The sequence below is a fragment of the Halictus rubicundus genome, chromosome 1 (assembly GCF_050948215.1).
Source record: "Halictus rubicundus isolate RS-2024b chromosome 1, iyHalRubi1_principal, whole genome shotgun sequence".
NCBI lineage: Eukaryota > Metazoa > Arthropoda > Insecta > Hymenoptera > Halictidae > Halictus > Halictus rubicundus.
The window spans coordinates 14,838,070-14,856,929 of NC_135149.1; the positions used below are offsets into that span (position 1 = coordinate 14,838,070).

The window sequence follows — 18,860 nt, forward strand, 5'->3', positions numbered from 1 at the left end:
GGCAGCACAAGCAAAGCGACAATAAATTGGCTTTGCGTTTGTAAACGAAAGCTGTTGCATCGTGTATCATCGTGTATTTCGTTGCAAAGTCGAACAGGAACACGAGATACATGTTCCTATAGTACAGAAGCCAAGATTTAGGACTATAATTGTTAGTGTTTGAGCGGCATCACTAGTCATGGTTCGGAGTAGCGACAAGTAAGTGAAAAGTTTGGTTCCACGATTTTTGAAGGTTAACTCCATTCGGTGTGCAATCAAGTATAATTTGAATAACTCTCCCACGTACCTTCTGTTGTGTTCGTGAAATTATGCTATGTCTCTTTCTCATGCTGTTTCTTTTCGTCTTCCAGAGACAGACATCACAGACGACGGTCGAGATCGAGATCGAGATCGCGGTCGGCCACACCGGAAAAGAAACGACGACGATCTAGGAGCAGGGATAGGGACCGGGACCGGGATAAGGGACGACATAGGGAACGAAGAAGTCGATCCAGGGACAGAGACAGGGAGAGGAGTGATCGAAGGGAACGCTCCGAAAGAGACAGGGACCGTGACAGGAAACGGTATATTGTAATTGTTATTATACAGGTTGTCCCAGGTTTTAACACTTCATCTGCCAAAAGCAGGACTTTTAATCCTTTCAGTATCGACCAGACTTATATCGGTTTATATATCAACAATATATCACTGTTACGCACTAAAAGGGTTAATGACTATGTTATCTTTGAAAGGAGTTGACTCATTTTCTTCTAAATAATAATCTTAAAAGAGAATATTAGACTACGTTATATGAAATAATTATAATTGAAGTTGAAGAACAATGAAACTGGTAATGCTGTATAGGAAATTTTTCCAAGCCTTGATTTTTGTCGGATCCGACATCAGTACGCTGTAGCGACTCTGAGGAGTATTTTAAAATTGATTACAGAAGGTCTGATTATTTGATGCAATGTGTTTTCATGCATTATTGTTCACTTTTTAGAGTTTGAAGATAGCTAGGGAAAATATTAAAAAATCTAAATAATTAAGGGACTATTGTAACATCTATAACATCATATAAAGTCGACCGTACAGAAGCAAACTGACATTTCATTGTCGTCCCTGAAGGGTTAGATTAGTTAAAATTTGTTATATGAATACATAATTCATTTGATCGCTAAAATCTGGAATACCCTGTATAGTTAATGTGATTTGGATCTTTCACAGACTTTTCAACATGTTGCAAATGCTCCTGGCAGTAGTACTTTAATGAAATTTGCTCGTGGAGATACAACACTGGTTCTTTCAAGTCTTCTTTCGAGATGTTTATATTAATGGAATAATCTGTTAACGTTTATTGATTGTTCTCGGTATGCTAGTGGAGACAGTAAAGAAAAGCGTCTTACAGGCTCAAAGTCTTCACGTTCAGGCAAAGATCGCTCGAACAGATCGCGGTCGAGAGAGCGCAAGGAGAAGGAGAAGGGAGACAGCGACGAATTGCCGTTCGATCACACTAAGTTGGACAAGGTAATTAATTACGTGCGATTCCTTTGTTCCAGCTCTGTCCGACAATTGATTAACGTCTTACTTGTTTGGCCTTTGTCACAGGAGGAAGAGCAGAAAAGATTAGAATTGGAAATGCAAAAGAGAAGAGAGAGAATAGAAAGGTGGAGAGCAGAGAGGAAAAAGAAAGAGCTGGAGGCGACAAAGAAAGACGGTAAGGCATCTATTTTAGCAAACCTTCAGCTGCCCATGAAAAAATGGTCCCTCGAAGACGATAGTGACGAAGAGACTCCCGTTGTTCAGAACAGCAACAAGGAAGTTAAAGAAGAAGGGGACGCGAAAGAGGAAGTCGAGGAAATTAAGGAAGAAGTAAAGGACGATGAGGAGGAGGTTGATCCTCTGGACGCCTTCATGGCAGAGGTAATCATTAACTATCCCCAAATTTATTACCGTACCAATTGTCACGCGCATTTAATTAAACGTAACTTGAAACAGGTTCAAGAAGAAGTTCGAAAGGTGAACAAACTGGACAATAAAGGCGCAAAGAGCACGAATAATGGTACAGGCACAGGAGGCACTCAGAGCGGAGGCGTAGTCATAGTGACCGGCGTTGCCAAGAAGAAGGTGCAAAAGCAGAAAGGCGAACTGATCGAGCAGAATCAAGATGGTTTAGAATATTCCAGTGAAGAAGAAGGAGAGAATCTGCACGAGACGGCCGCCGGTATCGCGAACAAGCAGAAACGTGAGCTAGCTAAAGTCGACCACGCGACGACCGAGTACCAACCATTTAGAAAATCATTTTACGTCGAAGTACCTGAAATTGGTATGTTATCTGAGCTTCAATGTGATCACCTTGATTGATCTTTACTAATATTTTTCGCATTTCCAGCGAGAATGACGCCGGAAGAAGTGGAGGCGTATAAAGAGGAGCTGGAGGGCATCCGCGTAAAAGGAAAGGGTTGCCCTAAACCTATTAAATCATGGGCACAATGCGGCGTGACGAAGAAAGAGCTAGAGGTGCTAAAGAAACTAGGTTACGAGAAACCGACGCCTATTCAGTGCCAAGCTATACCTGCTATCATGTCTGGCCGTGATTTGATAGGCATAGCAAAGACCGGGAGCGGAAAGACATTAGCTTTTCTATTGCCAATGTTTAGACATATTCTCGACCAACCCCCACTGGCAGACGGAGATGGTCCAATCGCGCTGATCATGACGCCCACTAGGGAACTTTGCATGCAGATCGGCAGAGACTCGAAGAAGTTTACGAAGTCATTAGGATTATCTCATGTCTGCGTTTATGGAGGAACCGGGATATCCGAGCAAATAGCGGAGCTGAAAAGAGGAGCCGAGATAATTGTCTGTACACCTGGAAGAATGATCGATATGCTCGCTGCGAACAGCGGCAGGGTGACAAACTTGCGCAGAGTGACGTACGTGGTTCTCGACGAGGCTGACAGGATGTTCGATATGGGTTTCGAGCCCCAAGTAATGAGAATCATGGAGAACGTTCGACCGGATCGACAAACCGTACTCTTCAGCGCGACGTTTCCCAGGCAGATGGAAGCTCTGGCTAGAAGGATTCTTACCAGACCGGTGGAAGTCCAGGTTGGAGGCCGGTCGATCGTCTGCAAGGATGTTGAGCAACACGTGGTTGTTCTCGAAGAGGACCAGAAGTTCTACAAGCTGCTGGAGATTCTAGGACATTATCAGGATAAGGGTTCCACTATAATATTTGTGGATAAACAGGAGAATGCGGACACTTTGCTGAAGGACCTCATGAAAGCTTCCTATTCCTGTATGTCTCTTCACGGTGGGATCGACCAATGTGATAGAGATTCGACGATATTGGATTTCAAGGCTGGTAGAACGAAACTGTTGGTTGCTACTTCCGTCGCTGCGAGGGGTTTAGACGTGAAGCACCTTGTTCTCGTGGTGAACTATGACTGTCCGAATCATTATGAGGATTACGTGCACAGGTGTGGGAGGACAGGACGAGCTGGGAACAAAGGGTAAGTTTTTATTCGTATGGGAGTAAAAACTGAAAATTAAAATTACAAAAACTATGACACTGTACTCTTCCTTCCAGATACGCGTACACGTTTATCACGCCAGAACAAGAACGCTACGCCGGCGACATTCTTCGTGCCCACGAATTGGCTGGTGTTCCTGTCCCGGAACCCTTGCGCCAACTCTGGGAGGGTTACAAGGCCAGACAAGCAGCCGACGGCAAGAAGGTGCACACAGGAGGCGGTTTCAGCGGCAAAGGGTTTAAGTTCGATGAATCGGAGGCGGCACTGGCGAACGAAAAGAAGAAGTTCCAGAAAGCAGCGTTGGGATTGCAGGACTCCGACGACGAGGATATAGAGAACGACATAGACCAGCAAATAGAGAGCATGTTGGCGCCGAAGAGGACCGTCAGGGAGATCGCCAGGCCGTCTGCTACCAATATCGCTGTCCCTGGTCAGCCTGTGCCTAGTGCGACCGACAAATTGGAACTTGCCAGGCGACTGGCGTCCAAGATCAACATAGCCAAGAACTTAGGCGCTGAGGCGAAGGGCGCGACTCAGCAGGCAGCCGAGGCCATTCTGAAGGGTGCTGGACCTACTAACCTGATCACAGCGAAGACGGTCGCAGAGCAGTTAGCTGCCAAGCTAAACACCAAGTTGAACTATCAGCCTAGAGAAGAGGACCTTGTAGAGAGCGACGCGGAGGCTGGCGAGCAGACTTTCCGTAAATACGAGGAGGAACTAGAGATCAACGACTTCCCGCAGCAGGCTAGGTGGCGAGTAACCAGCAAGGAGGCTCTGGCGCAGATCTCCGAGTACTCTGAGGCCGGTCTAACTGTCAGGGGAACGTATATAGCTCCCGGCAAAGCTCCGCCAGAAGGAGAGAGAAAGCTATACCTTGCTATAGAGTCTACTAGCGAATTAGCCGTCAGCAAGGCCAAGGCTGAGGTCTCGCGGCTCATCAAAGAAGAATTGATCAAGCTGCAGGCGTCGGGCGCCCACACCGGCTCCCGCGGTCGATACAAAGTGTTGTAAAGAACCATCCCTCGTTGTACATGCTATATCTTACGCACTACGGTACTACGAATTCACTGGACTGCGTATGAGAGTAAAATTAGAGATTTATTATTAAACTTATAAATGACTATACAAACACTTTGTATTTAACGGTACAATAACGAAGTATACTTAACAATTACGGAAGATATCGATCCTGTCAATAATTTTCTCTGCGAGTGATCCGAGTTCTAGCGATGTCCACGATTGTGACGGATCGATCGCGGTTCTTCGGTTCTTGCACACAGTGGGCACTCGATAAGTAGCCGTCGGTTATGTTTAATATTCTTTTCTGTTGACGAGCCGCTTCTTCGCCGATTAGAAGCGGCTTTCTTATTGAAAAGACTGTAAATGGCTTCTTAGCATTAACATAGTAATAACTGTAATAATTGTTTTGCGGGTGCAAGATCTTCAGAGATTTTTTGCAATAACGGTTTCAGTACTATGAAACTTCAGTGAACAAACCATTTTGTAGATTTTAAAGTAAAAACACTTGTCGCAATGCCCGCTGTACTTGGAACCGCGTGATTTGTAACGTTCGCCGGAGTACTTTCTATCGACTATCTGCGAAGAATACAACGGGATGCTCGGCGGACACGTTGTTTGGTAACTTAAGTTAGGACTTTATTTACAACCCACATGGCCGCTCGCATCTTCGCGCGGCCATCCTTTTGTACACGTTCCACCTGCTCCCATTTCTTTGGCAATATTAAAAGATCGACGAAAATACAATTATATACTTTCCTGTATATTACGTAGGCACTAGAAGAATCACAGTCATGAAATCGGGCGTGATCGCGCGCTGACACGACCATACGCCTTTAGGTAAAATGCTTAGCACCTTTGAGAATCCGATCGAGGAGATCCAACGTCCCTGATCACGGTGTCCTCGTTCTCCGTTATCTCGAACCGTGACCAGCGACCGTTTCAATTTTCTTTCTCTCTATTTCAGCCCTCACGAGACGACAGTATGAACGATTATGCCGAGTACGAGGTGTACGAGACACCCTCCGACAGCGATGGCACCGGATATGTAACTATGAGCAATCTCCGCTCTCGTGAGAGCGCCTAAGGGCACCTCGGCCGCGATTCTAGGGCTCCTCTCCAATATTCTGGTAACTAATTTTTCAGTCTCTGTTACGCAGGCCCGCAACTGCAGAATCGAGGGCCTCTTAGACGTCGGCTGTACGACGATGAATATGTCCCTGTCCGGAGTCATCATACCCCTAAGCGCACACTGCGCGACCTGGATCTGCCTACCCAGAGCGCTGAGCAGAGCCTCCAAAGTGACGGAGTCCTTGTCCTCGTCCTCGTCCATTATATAATAGATTCTGTCCACCTACAACGAAATGAAACACGTTTGCATCACCTGAAGATTCTCAAGACAGCCTCCGGAGTAGGAGGAGATTTTGATGAAACTCATGCAAGAGATAGTTCTACGTTAAACAGGGTTCTACGTTAAAACAGTTCTCGAAGTTAAGAGTCAACCCATCGACACGTTTCGATCGCCAACAATCACTTCATCGACAATGTCTTCAAATCATTTTCGTCTAAGGATACACCGAATACAGTGAATTCTCGATATACATATGTAAACAACACGGGTCGTGCCAGCGTCGTGTATCGTCCAGGAGACACCCCGGGTATACCCCGCGGTAGTGGGAATAATTCCGCGACGTTTATCATCCAGGCCTTGGCGACATATATAGAGAAATCACTGTACTGTTCATTATACGCAGTAGAAGTCGACCATCCGACGCGAATGTTGACATTGTCGACAAAACTCGGAATAAATGAAAACATTGTCGATGGGGTCAGGCTAAGTCGTAAAAAAAAAACAAGTTCTTTAACACTAAACCTACCACGGCCGGTCAAATTGACCTTTTCAAACTTCTGCGTACAATTTCGTCCATACACCATTAATCACATCGCTATTTATCCTTACGACTTTTCTTAAAGTACGTATACAATGTATTTTTTGGTATTTATTTCTCGTTTTATTTATTTTTTTTTTCCAAGAAATATATATGGTGTTCGACTACGGGTGGGAGAAAATTTAAAGCGTGGTTCTCCAAGAGAACATAAGACGAAAATGAAGAATAAAAAAATTGTGATTTCAGCTTCATTTTCTACTTATAATCAATTTAAAATCCGCCTAAAATGCGGCAACCAATTCTTGCCAGGTGACTTCTTGCGAGGCACGCGGAGTATCTGTCACTTGATACGTGACTGTCGCGCGCCTCTATGACGTAAGCAACGTACACCTCTGTTGGGCGAGTTGCCGCATTTAAGGCGGATTTTTAATTGTTAATAACTAAAAAATGGAGCCGTAATTCACCATTTTTTTACTCTTCATTTTTGTCTTATATTGTTATGGAGGACGAATAGGTATGCAAGAAGTGTCAGTAGGTTTAGTGTTAAAATATCTGAGAAACTGGTGAATGTAGGACAGTAATATTTCTAGTTAGCATAGATTAGAAATGTCTATGTCCTACACAGTGAAAACATTTTTGATTCAGTATTCGTTTTCTCACAGAGAAAAAAGTTCCAAGCATAGTTATTGTTTCTAGGCAAACAGGAAGCTAGCTTTTTAAGAGACAGGAGTAACATACTTGTTTCTTGGAGTAGAACAGTTTCGCCGCCCCTCCGCAGACAGGACAGCAGGCTCCAGGCGGCGTGACCCCAACGCAGTAGGGTTCGATCAACTTAGGACACTGGACAAGTTCACCACAACGTGGTCTCGCTTGGTCCCCGATTAGTCCGACAGCCACGCAAGGCCCAAAATAGTCTACCACCGTCCTCTCCGCCCAAGCAGCGCATTCGTTCGCGTAGACCTCGCCGTTCACCCCGCAAACGGGTCCTCTCAAGGTACAACCCTCCAGACACTGTCCTCTGTATCCCAAAGCAGCTCCAGCGCGGATCATAGCGCAGACCGAGCGATGCTGACGGTTTTCCTTATCGCAAACTGGTCCGTTGTACTCGCCCCTAGGGTCGCAATCAAGAGGAACGCAGTCGTATTGACGGCAGGGCTTGTGGAGCTTCGACAAGCACACTCTGGTCCTGCGGACGCACTTTTCTGTGCTGTCGCAGGGTTTCGTGGCGCAGGGGTCTCTTGAGGAGCAGCTTCCGAACTCCACTTCGTTCGGAGACAGATCCGCGCACTTGGCCAGACAGCCGGAGGCGAAGGTGAAGCCTAGCCTTCCACAGACCGGGACATAGTGAGCTGAACAGTCGCAGGGCAGCGATGGGACTCGCAGCTCCCCGCAAGTCCTCTTGGAGCACGTGAACTCGCCCTCGAAACAGTGACAAGGGTTACATTCCAGATAGAAGTCAGCCTTGTGAGCGATGAAGCGCTCGTGTACCCAGCAGCTGTTGAACTTGAAACAATTCACAGTCCTGCACTTCTCCAAACCTCTGACAGTGCACTGGCAGATCCTGAGGCAGCCCTGTTGATCGTACCGTGGTATCTGTACCCAGGACCCAGTTGGAACCAGTTGCTTCGACATCTCTCCTAAAGAGCACCCTGGCACACAGCGGTAAATCTGTCGTCCGTGTGGAAGCAGCTCGCAGATCTCGCCTTGGGCGCAAGGATTGCTCTTGCACGGGGTCATGATGTCCTCCTCCAAACGGACCACCGACTCGTTGTCCTGAGGATCGTCCAAGAACGGTCGTAAAGAGACGCAAGGCGCGTCCGATCTGGGAGGAGACAGTTTTGCGCAGAGCGTATTGGCTGTGTGGGACCCAGTGATGGCGGACCAGTCTACGCAGCTGGCCATCAACTCGAGACAATCCTCCCGGCAGAGTCGGGTCTCGTGAACCCTCGACTCGCAAGGTCTTAGCTGTAGAAGACACGCCGCTGCGCGCAAGGTTTCCGGTGGACAGGAAGCTGCAGCGCGCACAGGCACCCCTAAACCTCTAACTATACCACCCCTGGACCAATGATCCGCTTCCCATTTTGCTGCCTCGTCTGCGGACGCTGAACAAGTCCTGAAGACCAAACATAAGAATCGGTGAACGGGATTATTTGTCCAAATGCTTGCTAACAATGTTAATCAAGTACAAGAAAGCTATGAGATCTTTTTGAAGCTTTTATATCAGATAACAAAATCTCAGACCTATTAACAACAGAACAATCCGAGTTGATAAGGTCTCGCGGTATAAAATTTGGAGATCGTTTATGAAAAATTGTAGGCCATTACGCCACCATAAATTCGTTTGAGAAACACGTCCGATGTTTGTAGGAATCCCATCTTAAGAATAGAAACAGCGGGGCCAGACTTGGACCAGTTCCAAACGCGACCGAGTATTTACCTAAAGAGCGTCGTCGACCTGTCGTTAAATCGAGCGCAATAGGACAGTCCCGAGCAGCCCATCTCGCAGGGTTCCTCAGCATCCTCCAGACACCTCCTCAGCTCGCCCTCCATGCTGGAGGACAGACACTCGGCGTCCAGTTGGACCCAAGCGGACTCCCAATCCGCTTGGAACGCTCTCCAACATAAATTTTGACAGGACGTTTTGGTCGCCTTCGTGCAGCACGATAATTTCCCCGCGTCCAATGGCAGTCTAGTTGGTTTCGAGGAACCCGACTTCAACAGACAGCTCCAAAATGGCGACTGGGGGAGCACCGGTTTGCATTTCTCCGTCAGCGCGTCCATGATCTCTTGATCCGTCGTTGCGGTCTGCAGAATCCTCTTGCAAGTCTCCAGGCAAGCTGGAGTGGTAGCCTCGTTGCAGCAGGGCAGATCTGATGCGAACGAAATTTACAGAACTCCGAATGACGCGGTCGCCATATTTGTTTAAGAGGCGATTCTCGTGTAGGAGAACCTTTATCTGCATATTATTAACACTAGATTGCCGGAACTAGTCGATTTGACTCATTTACGATTTTATTGCTACATGTATATAGAAAAAGTTAAATAATTTTTTTTAAAACGTATGCTGGTTTTTAATGGAATTATGAAGGTAGGTATCTGATCACCCCGGACCAGATACCATCTGTTTCATCCGGCAATCTAGTGCAAATAGTTCTCCTTAAAAAAATTTGTGAAAATTGTTGAGTTGAAGTTACACAAGAGCCCTCCCCCCCCCCCCGCCCTTTAAATTTTGCTTACGTTGTTTAGGATCCTCGGCATGTTTCACTTCGGCGACGCTCTTCAAGCATTTCGGGACCTGATGAAAGCAGCCCTTGCTGCTGTACATCTTCAGATTCGAGATTTTCCCAGGTTTGTAGAAGAGATCCCTGCAAATAGACCTGCAGGTTTCATTGGAGACGTTGCTGCAGCAATGCTCCGCTTCCTCACGCCTCTCCAAACAAGAGAAGAACTCAGGTTCGTCGCTGGGACGACAGGAATCGTTCAGATGCCTCCTGGACCCCGACACGGCGCACGTGGATCTGCAAATGGGATTCACCGCCAGGTAACAGCAACCCCTTCCTGTCCAATTACCATGTTTCCTGACATCTGTAATCAACAAGACCATTGAAAACACTGCCCATCACGAAACTCGGACGAGAATCGTTCATATTCTTACCGTTCAAAGTCGAGTTGGCGCAGCTCCAGAACACCGTCTGAAAAAAGCGTAGAGGCAGAGTTTGAAGGCGAGCAATAACCGGATAAAAAGGGAGAACCTAGAGGCGGCTCGCGAGAATCAGAAGAAAGGTGTCGCCAAGAGTCTGTTGTAACGAGAGACTACTCTCTTTCAGCGGCCCGTCCCGTTCTCGGAGCCGCCTCGATCCCATTCTCCCGGAGGTCGATCGCGGATTAAAAGGATCGATTAAGGGTCTCTTACCAACTCGGGGGAGCAGAACTCCAGCAGGCTACGCGTCGCGTTCTCCCTCGCCGCCGAATCGGCACCCAATGAGACCAGAGAGATCTGAAACCGATGCGTAACATTTTTTTTCTTCTGTCTCCACTATACTCAATTTTAGCCGAATCGGCGCCCAGCGCTACCAAAGAGATCCGAAACCTACACGCAACTTTTTCTCTTTCTACGCTGCACACGATTTTTAGCCGAATCGGCACCCTGCACGATCGGGGAGATCTGAAACCGGTGCGTTACTTTTTCCTGTCTCCACTATACTCAATTTTTACCCGAATCGGCACCCAGACCGACGAATAATTTTTTTCCCTCATCTACTCTACTCAATTTTTAGCCGACACCTTGATCATCCAAGTCCGGGATGAGAAAGGAAGAATTGGTCCCACGTTCAACGGGAAAGAATAACGACGCAGCTGTGTCCGTCCAATGGGAATTTCCCCGATTCCGAATGCTAGCTGCAGCGTCTTTCAAGTTATTAAGAATCAAGGACACGGGTACACCACCGACCAGCCACGATTTCCTGTTGTTCATCACTGAATGACAATAGACCGCGCGGATATCGACTGCTCGGCCATTTAGGCGCTCATTACCGATTCAATCAGCGTCCGCAGCGAGGACGTACCCGGACGTTTCGTACTCTTGTCACGGACGCGAGTTACGAGCGTCCTATTGGTGCCTGTGCGGTGGGTCCTGTTAGGTCCTCCGCGTTGCCTGGGTCAACGTATACTTGTTTTTCATGATCGCGTCGACGCGGCCCTCGGCGAACAAAGATGCGCTCGTGTTAATTGAAAGATTTGCTTTTTCAGGTAGTATTTCTAGTTGGAGAGCTCCAATTTGTTGTACTTTATAGTTAATCGCCGCTACGGGCCAATAACTGCAAGTCAAGTTTAGTAGCTGGTACCAATTGTAATTGAGAATTGAGAAATTACAAATAAATTACATTCATGTAATTTAGTCATTTTTTTGGGGATTGCAATGCCAAGGAAGATTTTTAAGACCGTGTCTGATGTAGCAGTCACCGAGAATATTAAATTAATAGGCTTCCAGTAGGTATAATCGTAAGATCATAATATTAAAATGATCTGAATGATGCAATAATGTTATTGCTCTGTCAACAATTTCATTAGAGCAAAATGTGAACATATAAAAATTGTACTTGATATTCTTAAATCGTCAACAAATTCTCCTCCTATTGCTCGTATACCTATTACTTCTTACTGTAGTCTTGACCTGAAAATCACTGAAATCTCTTCGAATGGTACAGTCCTCCTAGGATTCGAATAAAAACGAATGAGCTAAGTCAGGATAAGAAACGAGCAAAGACCTTTTGCCGGGGCATGAATCAGATTTCGGCGACGCAGGTCGTGACTCAACGATGCTTAAACCCGAGGTGTAAATATTTACGTTGAGAAAAGAAAAACTATTTCGCCGGCAGTCACATGTATAAAGACAAGAATAGCGTCAACGATCTCGGACGTGCTGATAGCTTTAGTTAAGCTGTTGCAAACGTTTAAGGGCGTAAACGATAGCGAACCGTGTAGACGACGCTCGTATTTTCGTCGCGGTGTATTCTGGGAGGTATGCGCGGCCGATGCATCGTCGCCATTTTACAGGGGTGCGTTTTTCTTGCGCGAATTTTCCGCGGTAAAAATATATCTCGTAAAATCCACTAAACGCTGTACTTCCTTCTCGAATTATTTTGTCAATTTTAGCGGCAGCAAAAAAGCAATGTGCAAAGAGAAAGAGTTACTGTTTCTCTTTTTAATATGCTTCGAGAAAAATTGTCTAAGTTGATTGTAAGGAACAGAAGCTAAACGACAACGTATCGTACGCCACGTGGGTCACACGAGTGACACTATTCTTTGCCCAAGTCTAAAAAATTAATTTTTATTGCGGTATATTCGAGTTAATTAAATTGCAGTAGAAAGTTAAGGATGTAGAAGGGTTAAAAGAGTAACCGCTATGATAAATTTTGTTGTTCAAGTTTCGGTTTCATTAATTAAATTGTTTTTGTCGAAAATAATGGGACAAGATATTGGTCTTCTATTTCACCTATTCGTTTTTCCAGTAAATGCATAAAATCCGCAGCCTATCCATAACTATTTTAAATTTGCGCTTGGAACGATAGAGGTGCAATCTCTGCGTGTCGAACTAAACAAAAATTGCTCTTTTGAAGCGGACGAAGCGTTCTCGATGGTCCCTAGCAGCACTTCCGGCGACTCGGCAGTCTTCCCGAGGAAAGACCATCTCATCGGTAGTCAGTGCGTCCGGTTCCATCATTCTCGAGTTGTTTCTACACCTCGGAGTCGCCGTGCATCACATTCCAGTGGCGGAGCAGCGTCAGGACACATGAAATATTGGCGGAGACGTGCAAGGAGCACACACGTCCGCGTGGCTCCTTTCATGAATACCAATGTACAGGGTGGTCCGTATCGATATCCTCTCGCCGATAACATTTGCGCCGTTAAAAGGGGATGATACTGATGGGGGACGATCAATTCCGCCCGTTTATCGACCCCCGGACAGACCACCTTGCGGAGGGGAGCTTGAATAGATCCTCCGTTCGAAGAAAGCCGGGATTCCTAGCCGAATAATAGAACGGTCGTCTAAAGTTCGCGGATCGCGGGGCTACAAATTGCGAGGGAACACGATATCATTGATACCGTGTCCGTTCCTCGGAGTCGAGTGCGTCAATTCGTAATATTTGCGTATGAATGAGCCTACCAGGGGCCCCCCGGGGGGGTCCTGCGTAAATCTCTCAGCGGGCCCCACTGTCTCCGATATTATCTCCGATGGGGCCCTGCAGCCACTTTTAAAGAAGCTACAACCACGCGTGCACCCCACGTCGCTGCACCGTGGCCGAGGGCCTGTCGAAAAACCACCGTGTGCATCCCTCTTTCTCCGCCATCTTCTTCTCTCTCTCTCTCTCTCCCTCTCTTTCGTTTTCTCTCTGTCTCTGTCCCATTCCTCTGATTTTACTCCTTTCCCTTTTTGTCTTGTTTCGTTCGGCCAGTGCCAGCTCGTTCGTCCTTTCACCTTTTCCCCGTCGTTCCCGGTACTCGTCCCTCGCAGTTTCCTTTTTATCCCCCGGGAGAGAGATCCTAATATATCCGTGGACACGGCATATTTTGTACCCTTTATCGTCCTCGGGGTCGGGCCACCGATATTTATCAGCCGCGCGATATCGCGCGACCGAGCCGAGAGAGAGCGAGGCGCACAAGCGAAATGATATTCCCTCGAAATTGTCTTTTTGAAATTCCCACGGGGATATCCTCGCGCTCGTATAATTAATAGATACACAGTAGAACGGCCACGGCCGGGCCGGGCCGGGCACCCGGGAACACGACTCGATAAATCGCTAATAATATACGCTCAGCTATTCGACTATAAGAGCGAGATATATTTTCTTGTAATTAGATCCTCCCCGGGTACGACATCCGGAGCCGAGGCACACCTTCGACGAAGATTGAAGGTCTTTAACACGCGAGAAGCTTTATTGCGCGTGCTCCTCTTTTCGCGGGTTAGAATTCGTCGAGAGGGATAGTTTGCGCGCAGACATCTATGATTCGGCGATTTGCGTAACTAGAATGGAATTGATTTGTGTCAGCTAGGTTAAATTAAATTGTTATGAATAGACGTACGGATTTTAGGCAGTTACGTCAAAAACGAGCTGGTGCAATTTAAAATGCTTCTACTTCTGCTTTCCAATTTTTATTTTCTAGACAAATTGTATTAGTAAGTACTAATTTTTCTAGACTGATTTGCCATAAAATACATTTACCGAAGAATATTCTTCAAATACAAATATATAACATCTGCAGATTATTGCAGAAAGTTTGTTTGAACAGCTGTTAATTTGTTGTGAAAAATGGAAACAGGGCATAAAAACCGTAAATAATATATAGCAGATGTAATAAAGGATTAATAAGTAGCCTTTAAGAATAATAAACACGATAAAATGTACACCGAAGGTACGAATCTGTATTCAATTTATGCTTGATCGCCTCTGAATCACTTAATTATGCTTTTCTTACCAGTACTATTATAATATCGCGTTTAATGGTCTCGAGGCGGCAAAAAGCAACGATAAATTGCGTCCTTGAGAAAGAGAAGATCGCTATCGTCGTCCTCACGATCAAGGACGCAAAATTCTACGTCTCTATATTGCTCCTTCTGAACAATTCGGTATATACTGACAGTAACTGCTACTAAAGTTAGAACAGAAATTGTATTAACTCGAGTCATAAATAACTTGCGTTCCTAGAAACAAATTACAATGAGGCATCTGCCGTTTTAATCGGTAGACTGCGGATCTTTGCGCAACAAAATTTTCCAGTCTTCAATCATTTTAGTAAGTTGGAAATAATAATACAAAAACATTTCATCTTACAGCGTCTGCGTATTATTTTAGGATTTATTCTTTTTATGGATAATTTTCTTTTCTTTATATGGATGATTTTAGGAATAATTCGAAGGCCTAGTGTACTTTCATTTTCTAATTATTAGAGCACCACATATCGTTCTAATGGTAGACGGTTTGCTGTAGAAAAATGTCCTTTAAACATCCTTTACAGGTCTCGATAAAATGTAATTTGTTGTCTATTGTATAAATGTACTTTAAATGGCCAACATAGTAGCTAATTTTATTTTCTAATTATTGCAGCACCACGTGTTGTTCTAATGGTAGACGGTTTGCTGTAGAAAAATTTCCTTTAAACGTCCCTTAGAGGTCTCGATGAAATATTATTTGTTGTCTATTGTACAAATGTCCTTTAAGCGACCAACTTAGTAGTTAATTTTATTTTCTAATTATTAGAGCACCACATATCGTTCTAATGGTAGACGGTTTGCTGTAGAAAAATGTCCTTTAAACATCCTTCACAGGTCTCGATAAAATGTAATTTGTTGTCTATTGTATAAATGTACTTTAAATGGCCAACATAGTAGCTAATTTTATTTTCTAATTATTGCAACACCACGTGTTGTTCTAATGGTAGACGGTTTGCTGTAGAAAAATTTCCTTTAAACGTCCTTTAGAGGTCTCGATGAAATATTATTTGTTGTCTATTGTACAAATGTCCTTTAAGCGGCCAACTTATTAGTTAATTTTATTTTCTAATTATTGGAGCACCACGTGCTGTTTTAATGGTAGACGGTTTGTTGTAGAATGGACGCATACCTTGGAGCAGACGCTGCGACAAGATCCGGCCGCCAAAGAACAGCATGACATCTCTGGAACAAATAAAACAGGGATACTTTAGGTCCTTGGTCGCATGCGAAAACATATGGCGACTAGACCGCCGGTAGACAGGATGCAGATTGCGGCAGGGTCCTTTCTCCGGACTTTTCTCTGGACAAGAAACAGACGCGTGTCCTGCGTTACGTCAGTTACATTGAAGGAGAAAGGGCCCCCGGTTTTTATGGGGTCCGGATGAGGGTACGCGGGACACGTCAAAACTTAAGTACCTTCTGCTAACCATCTTCCTCCGCCATTCTATCCCACTGACCGTGAAATCGAACCGGAAAAAATCGCCGGAATGCTCGAATCCTGTTGACCTTACTTTCCTCACGTACAAGACTGAAATTGTTCTATCGACCGACGCACAATTTACATCTTTTTTTCCACAGACTTCTAGAAATTCACTGTATTCCCATAGAAATATATTTAGGAATCGGAAACCAAAAATTTGAGACCATTTCGAGCAGACCGAACTGAATGTAAAACGTGCCTTTCGCAGGCTGTAAAGAAGAGATGAATTTTTAAAACGACCGCGAGCTGCGGATGTAGACTTTCATATAGGGAACGAGGACAATCAGGTTAAAGGTTGATGCACCTAATTCGGAATAATTAAGAGGAGACGGACAAGGGTGGTAACTCGACGACAAATGACCACTGTTCCTCGCCATGGACGTTTCCTTACTGACGTCACTGTTATCGTAATGGAAAATTAGAATTTCCCACGATCTCCGACCTGTAATTACCATTTTTACCATTTCTAATCATTGGTGGTTCGCATCGGTCAATTTTCACTATTTGCAACTTGTTAGGATGATTGAATAAAAATTAAAGTTCTTCAATTTATATAGTAATTCTACTGTATGTACACAGGCGTCTAGGCAAGTATGAAGTGTACGGAGTGTCGGATCAATTTTTCGGTAAGTCGAACAGGATCATCTTTTTCGTGACAAATGTGTCAAATTGACACGAAGTACGGATGAGGGTTAAACGATCGCTCGGTGGGAACGTAAACACGCGGTGGCATGCGCGTATATTCGTCCGTGGATCCTGCCATAAGTGATCTTTTACGACTTCACGGGCGTAATATGCGGGTCCAGTCAAACTGGCTTTTGAACGGGGACCCGAATCGTGAATGCTGGCCACGATAAACGATGTACGGGGGACCATAACAGCCGAGAAAAAGAGAGAGAGGGAGAACGCGGAGAGACAAGGGGGGCTCGAAGCGTGTTACAATTAAGTTAATAGATACCAGTCAGACACAAATTGCGGCCGACTATGTTTCTCCGCGTGACTCGGTTCATATATCGTGTACTTTCATCGCAATGCTCTCTCTCTCTCTCTCTACCCCCTCTCTCTCGGCCGTTTCACAGTTCACCACCGTCGTTTTTAATTGTTCCGTTCTTTAAACACAACCGTTCGAACGTCCCCCTTCCGTTTCGAACGTTTGCACAGTTGGTTCAAAGGGAGACACGGTGCACCTTGAGCTTTCGGGAAATGGAAGCTGTTTGTTTGAATATCGGTTTCAAACGGGATACCAGGGGGGGGGGTGTCATCCCATACTGCTTTACTTAAAATACTTCGGCTCTGCTCGAGCTATTATATTCTCCAAGTTGCGGAAGCACGAAACGGCCTCCGCCATTTTCGAAATGGGCCATACTTAGCTACAGAATTTACCGCGCCATTCGTGCCATATTTTTGGACGAATGCATAACCGGAGATACTTTCAAAATATCAAATTACATCGAAAAGAAAATACGAATACTTCATGTCCCTAAATTGTGGATGGTTAAGTTAATACCTTATTTAATTTGTTTATTTTATTTATTTCCTTTGGTTGCTCGACGTAAAGAGGCTCGAATAAAATACAAAATGGTCCATTTTATTAAATCATTTCCTTAATTATATAAAGTAAGGACCGTAGAAAAATTCTTTTTAACAAAAAAATGTAATTTTTTCCCAAACTTTTCACCGGTGGAATTTTCCAACTTTCATGAAACAGTCCACGAAAGTGTCTACACAAATGACTGTAGTACATAAACGAATGCAATGTAGATTCTGCTTTTATTTGCAAAAATGTGATTACGCTGTACAAAATCTAGCAGGCTGACCGCAGAGCGTTTCTGTTATAATTGTCGCAGCAGAGCATGACCCATATCGTCGTCCCCATTATTAAAGAACTGTGCGCGACAGTTCCACAGCCGGCGGAGTCCACAGTCGTGAAATTCGCCGTGGCAAGTGCGTCCAAAGTGCCTTAAAGCTTAGTGTTCCTCTCGTCACAAAAATAGCCGGCGTCGTTTGCGGCCGTTCGACTTCCACCCCGCGATCTAAGTGGCGAAGTCCCCTTAATTTCATCCGTCGAGGAAAATGGAACGAGCACGGCAGTCTTCGTCGGCTTTGAACTCGGCATTAAAAGAGGTTCAAACGCCGCGAGCCGATTCCCGAAGCTCCGATTTAGAAACGTCCGCGTGCAAAACGAGAAAAGGGGCTATCGACTCAAAATTTGGCACGAAGGCACAGGTTCCTCTCGGTACCTTCCTCACAGATGGTACCTCCACCTTTCCACACTGCGATTCATAGAAAAGCTATTTTCTCGTCGACATAGAGAATGTCTTATTTTAACCCTTTAAGACTGCAAGATGCTGAAAATATTTTCAAAATTAAAAAAGCCCTAAATACAGTGAATTCTCGATATATGTCAACAACACGGGTCTTGCCAGCGCCATGTATCGTCCAGGAGACATACCAATACTGTGTTATGTTTACACTCCTCGGCATCCGAGGCCTCTCGAATAGTGGGGATAATACCGCGACGTTTGTCATCCAGACCTTGGCGACATATGTAGAGAAATCACTCTATTGCCGAAGGAGAAAAATGTGTGCTGGCCTTGTGCGATGAAGATGGTTAAATTATGTGCTTGTAATCGTTGGAAGTAGGCGCGTTAAAAAAATCGTTCGGGAGAAGCTGGCCTGATAATGAAATGGTCCCTTTTATTTTTTTCACGGTCCCGAGAGACTGCTCAGAGTCCAAGGAACTGAAGGAACGAGTCAATGAAGATTTCTTCAGGAACAGCACGGATCGCGCGACATTCCGCTTGTTGTGTGGGTGAGCGCACTCGGTGCATCGTTGCATATAGCACGGCTGTGCAGCTGCGCATTGCGCTGGAGTATGGCGCGCGAATGGTAACATCCACGTAGTCGTTCCGCTCGTAAAACTCGCGCGATTCTCCCACGCCTCGCGACAATAATCCGTGCACCAT

At 45.3% G+C, this 18,860-nt stretch overlaps 2 protein-coding genes and 1 long non-coding RNA gene across 3 annotated transcripts in view; 1 reads left to right on the forward strand and 2 right to left on the reverse strand.

The window, feature by feature from the left end:
- Nucleotides 1-4,694, forward strand: Prp5 (pre-mRNA processing factor 5). Its single transcript, XM_076788636.1, has 7 exons — nucleotides 1-198; nucleotides 351-563; nucleotides 1,359-1,506; nucleotides 1,588-1,902; nucleotides 1,978-2,305; nucleotides 2,372-3,494; nucleotides 3,572-4,694. Exons 1-7 carry the CDS (start codon nucleotides 179-181, stop codon nucleotides 4,524-4,526), a joined length of 3,102 nt encoding a protein of 1,033 aa, XP_076644751.1. The 5' UTR covers nucleotides 1-178; the 3' UTR covers nucleotides 4,527-4,694.
- Nucleotides 1-18,860, reverse strand: part of LOC143354886 (uncharacterized) — a 199,089-nt gene that overhangs the window by 42,688 nt on the left and 137,541 nt on the right. The window lies entirely within an intron of this gene.
- Nucleotides 4,593-18,860, reverse strand: part of Reck (reversion-inducing-cysteine-rich protein with kazal motifs) — a 24,442-nt gene continuing 10,174 nt past the window's right edge. The window contains exons 2-8 of the mRNA XM_076788647.1: nucleotides 15,544-15,596; nucleotides 10,335-10,418; nucleotides 10,077-10,113; nucleotides 9,659-10,006; nucleotides 8,859-9,291; nucleotides 7,160-8,534; nucleotides 4,593-5,886 (exon numbers count right to left, since the gene is read on the reverse strand). Coding sequence (XP_076644762.1) covers nucleotides 5,503-5,886; nucleotides 7,160-8,534; nucleotides 8,859-9,291; nucleotides 9,659-10,006; nucleotides 10,077-10,113; nucleotides 10,335-10,418; nucleotides 15,544-15,596 — 2,714 coding nt within the window. The 3' untranslated portion in view covers nucleotides 4,593-5,502. The remainder of the gene's footprint in view (nucleotides 5,887-7,159; nucleotides 8,535-8,858; nucleotides 9,292-9,658; nucleotides 10,007-10,076; nucleotides 10,114-10,334; nucleotides 10,419-15,543; nucleotides 15,597-18,860) is intronic.

What these genes read in the sequence shown, in the direction of transcription:
- Prp5 (XM_076788636.1), top strand. Translation starts at nt 179, where the DNA reads ATGGTTCGGAGTAGCGACAA. An exon ending in CGTCGAAGTACCTGAAATTG is followed by an intron (nt 2,306 to 2,371) that starts GTATGTTATCTG and finishes TCGCATTTCCAG; the next exon opens with CGAGAATGACGCCGGAAGAA. An exon ending in GGACGAGCTGGGAACAAAGG is followed by an intron (nt 3,495 to 3,571) that starts GTAAGTTTTTAT and finishes TCTTCCTTCCAG; the next exon opens with ATACGCGTACACGTTTATCA.